Below are 3,631 nucleotides of genomic sequence, written 5' to 3' on the forward strand. Positions count from 1 at the left end.
GATTCTCTTGCCTCAGCCTCCCAAGTAGCTGGGATTATAGGCACCTGCCACAATGCCCAGCTATTTTTTTGTTGCAGTTTGGCCAGGGCTGGGTTCAAACCTGCCACCCTCGTTATATGGGGCCAGTGCCCTACCCACTGAGCCACAGGTGCCACCCTATTATGAAATTTTGATTGTGAGAGTTGTGTGACCCGAGGGGCTTACGTGTAAACTTTGCTCTGTTAGAGTTAACAGAAATTCCATAATACTTAACCTCAGATTAACAAACCACCTCACCTTTGATGAGTTGCAAAATGAGATGTTTTTATTTTTTAACCTTCCTTTCCCCAACATTCTCTTGTAATGACACTGCTGAAAAATTAAACTGCCAGGCAGGCGTGGTGGCTCACACCTATAATCCTAGCACTCTGGGAGGCAGAGGCAGGTGGATCCCTTGAGCTCAGGAATTCCAGACCAGCCTGAGCAAGAGCGAGAATCCATCTCTAAAAAACAATAGATGAGCATCTGTAGTCCCAGCTACTTGGGAGGCTGAAGCAAGAGAATCGCTTAAGTGCCCAAGAGTTTGAGGTTGCTGTGAGCTGTGAGCTGTGAGCTGTCACAGCACTCTACCAAGGGCGACATAGTGAGACTCTGTCTAACAACAACAACAAAAATAATAAATAAATAAATAAGTAAATAAATAAAATAAAGCAGAGAGAGTATATATTTAAGAGGTTATATATTTAACTCCAAAGGTGAAAGAGAAAAGTGATGCTGAAAGTAATACAAAGGCTGCCAGTTCTGCTCACTCAACACCTTTGGGGCCAGCAGGAAATGAAGAGTGATGTGTTGGGGTGCTTATCACCCCGGAGGATATGCCACTGAAAGCAGACAGCTGCCACTCAGTTTAGCCAACTGCACTTCACGCGAGGAAGAGGGCTCCGTGCTGCGGATATTCTGACTCTTCAATCAGATAATTATGATAAAACTTCCCACTTCTTCGTGTGGAATTTTTTATTATAAATTTTTTAAATTTCAGATTAACATGAGGGTACAAACGATTAGGTTACATCGTTGGCATTTGTCAGGTAAAGTCCCGGTTGTAGTTGTGCCTCCTGCCTAGGAGTGCCGCGTACCCTCACACTGTACCCATCAGGTGAGAGCATATCAATCTCCCTTCCTCCTCCCCTCTCCCCTTTCCCCTCAACTTGAATTTAATTGAGTTTTCCTCTTGTGTGGGAGTGTATTTGTTTGCCTACTGGCTTCTATTATAACAATTTTAGGGAAAAAATTCCTGGCTAGGATAAAGGGCCAAAAAAAATCTGTCATCTACACGTAGGCAAGTGGTTTGTGCTATATGGACTGATCTTCCAAGTCTGCTAGTGCTAATCTCCTACTACTCAGTATAAATATGCATTTTAAAGTGAAATGTTTAACAATCCCTGGGAGAAACAACAATATAAATATTAGCCTCCCCTAGAAATAAACTTTGGACCCAGAAATGGTTTTTGGACTATTAATGGGGACAGTGGGAAGAAAAGACATTGTGGAACTACACAAACATTAGAAAGATTAAGGCCTCCATCATTTTGCTTCAGGACTCACAAAGTTAAATGTCAAAGTTTCTTCTTTTCCAGGAGGCCAAGGCGGGAGGATTGCTTGAACTCAGGAGTTTGAGACCAGCCTGAGCAAGAGTGAGACTCTGACTCTACAAAAAATAGAAAAACTAGCCAGGTATGGTGGCAGGCACCTGTAATCCCAGCTACTGAAGGCCGAGACAAGAGGATTGCTTGAGCTCAGAAGTTAGAGGTTGCTGTGAATTATTATGAATCCCACTGCATTCTACTCAGAGTGACAGAGTGAGACTCTGTGTCAAATAAAAAGAAGTTTCTTCTTTTGAAGAAGAAATCTGAAAGCCAGAATGGGCTGAATTACAGTGCAACATCGAAAGTGATCATTGGGCTCAGCGCCTGTAGCTCAGCGGCTAGGGTGCTGGCCACATGCACCGGGGCTGGTAGGTTTGAACCCAGCCCAGGACTGCCAAAACAACAATGACAACTACAACAACAACAACAAAAATAGCTGAGCATTGTTGCAGGTACCTGTAGTCCTAGCTACTTGGGAGGCGGAGGCAAAAGAATCGCTTTAAGCCCAAGAGTTTGAGGTTGCTGTGAGCTGTGACACCACGGCACTCTACCCAGGGCGACATAGTTACACTCTGTCTCAAAAAAAAAAAAAAAAAGAAAGAAAACTGATCATTGGTTAAAGCATGGTTTCTAGATCTTGTTACTGGATATTTAGTTCATTCTTTGGCAAACACTATCATATCTCCTCTGTTTAATGACTACAAAAAAATTCAAGAAAAGTGACAACAAGGACAATTATAATTATAAAGCAGGCTGATAACTGGGGTTAAATAATGATTACCTAATAGAAGAAATGTTTTCTTTAGAAATGATATGTTTAATATCAGGACATATCAAAGACACATATATAATCTGGCCAATTCAGACTGAAGTGAAACTTGACTGGCACAGTAAAATATCACTTTACGAGACGGTCAATCTGACGAGCTCATTGTGAAAAAGAGCATTATTTCCCGTCCTTTCTCACTTGTGATCCAGACAAAACAAATACCTGACTGAACAATATTTTAAAAAAAATATAAAAGATCAGTTTCATATAACCTTAAAACTCTACCCAAACTGATATGTTCAGGTTTACATAAATATGTATACACATATATATTTTTTAAATCCCAGGAATCAAGACACAAACCCATAGGGGTGTGTGGCCATCACAGGCCTTAACTCTGGCTCTTGTACGACTGTTGTGAGGTATGAGGGTCTCTAACCTACGCTTTTAGCTGTCAGCTTTTAACACCCTTCCCATGAGGAAATCTTTGTTATTTGTTCAAAACATTTGAACAAAACTCACCTCTGAACTAACAGAGATATGTTAACAGGACACCTGGCACTAAAGGGCTTAGAAAAAGTGGTTCTCAGATATCTTTCAGTTGTCGGTCATCTAGACACAAGGGAATCGGCATCCACGGTGTTGAGAAGGTAAAGTTCAGGCTGTGCTGTCAATCCCAGGTGGTACTGAGGACAAAAAGATAGAAGAGGTTTAGAATGATTTTCAAGTATTTAAATATTGAAATGGTACCTAAAACCAGCATATCAATTTAGGCCTTTTTAAAGTACTACTATATTGATTTTTATTTCAGCAAAGAAATGGCTTACAGACATACACATGAATGGCTTCTGATGTGTGAAACAGGAGCTGAAATAGTTAAGGGTTGAGATAGCGGCAACTGCCCTCAGCAAAATCAGCACTCGGACTATTGTGACACACTGCCTCAGGATGGGTGATTTCAGATCAGGCTAATAATTACAGCAAACAAGAACTGAGTTCTCTGCTATCTGGGTTTTGTATTAGGAACTGAATTTCAAATGGTCTAAATCTGAGCCCTGTATAATCCTGGCCCTGTTATCCTTTGGCACCTGAGCAGAAAAAAGCCTTTCACCAAAAACAAAAACATCAAGTGCCATGTGCTAACAGAGAGGGAGATGACCTGTGGGCTCTAAACGTCTGCCAAGCTGAATCAGAATCACCTAGGCTGCTTTTTTTCCCTAAGTTTTTAAAATTCCAG

At 41.2% G+C, this 3,631-nt stretch overlaps 1 protein-coding gene across 4 annotated transcripts in view; it reads right to left on the reverse strand.

Moving 5' to 3' along the window:
* Positions 1 to 2,539: 2,539 nt before the first annotated feature.
* Positions 2,540 to 3,631, reverse strand: part of SLC11A2 (solute carrier family 11 member 2) — a 47,370-nt gene continuing 46,278 nt past the window's right edge. For all 4 annotated transcript variants that reach the window (XM_023513596.1, XM_012805643.2, XM_023513597.1 and 1 more), the window contains exon 17: positions 2,540 to 3,080. In XM_023513596.1, coding sequence (XP_023369364.1) covers positions 3,003 to 3,080 — 78 coding nt within the window. In that variant the 3' untranslated portion in view covers positions 2,540 to 3,002. The remainder of the gene's footprint in view (positions 3,081 to 3,631) is intronic.

This window comes from Otolemur garnettii, unplaced genomic scaffold (assembly GCF_000181295.1).
Source record: "Otolemur garnettii isolate 467f Iridium unplaced genomic scaffold, OtoGar3 scaffold00043, whole genome shotgun sequence".
In the NCBI taxonomy this organism is placed as follows: domain Eukaryota; kingdom Metazoa; phylum Chordata; class Mammalia; order Primates; family Galagidae; genus Otolemur; species Otolemur garnettii.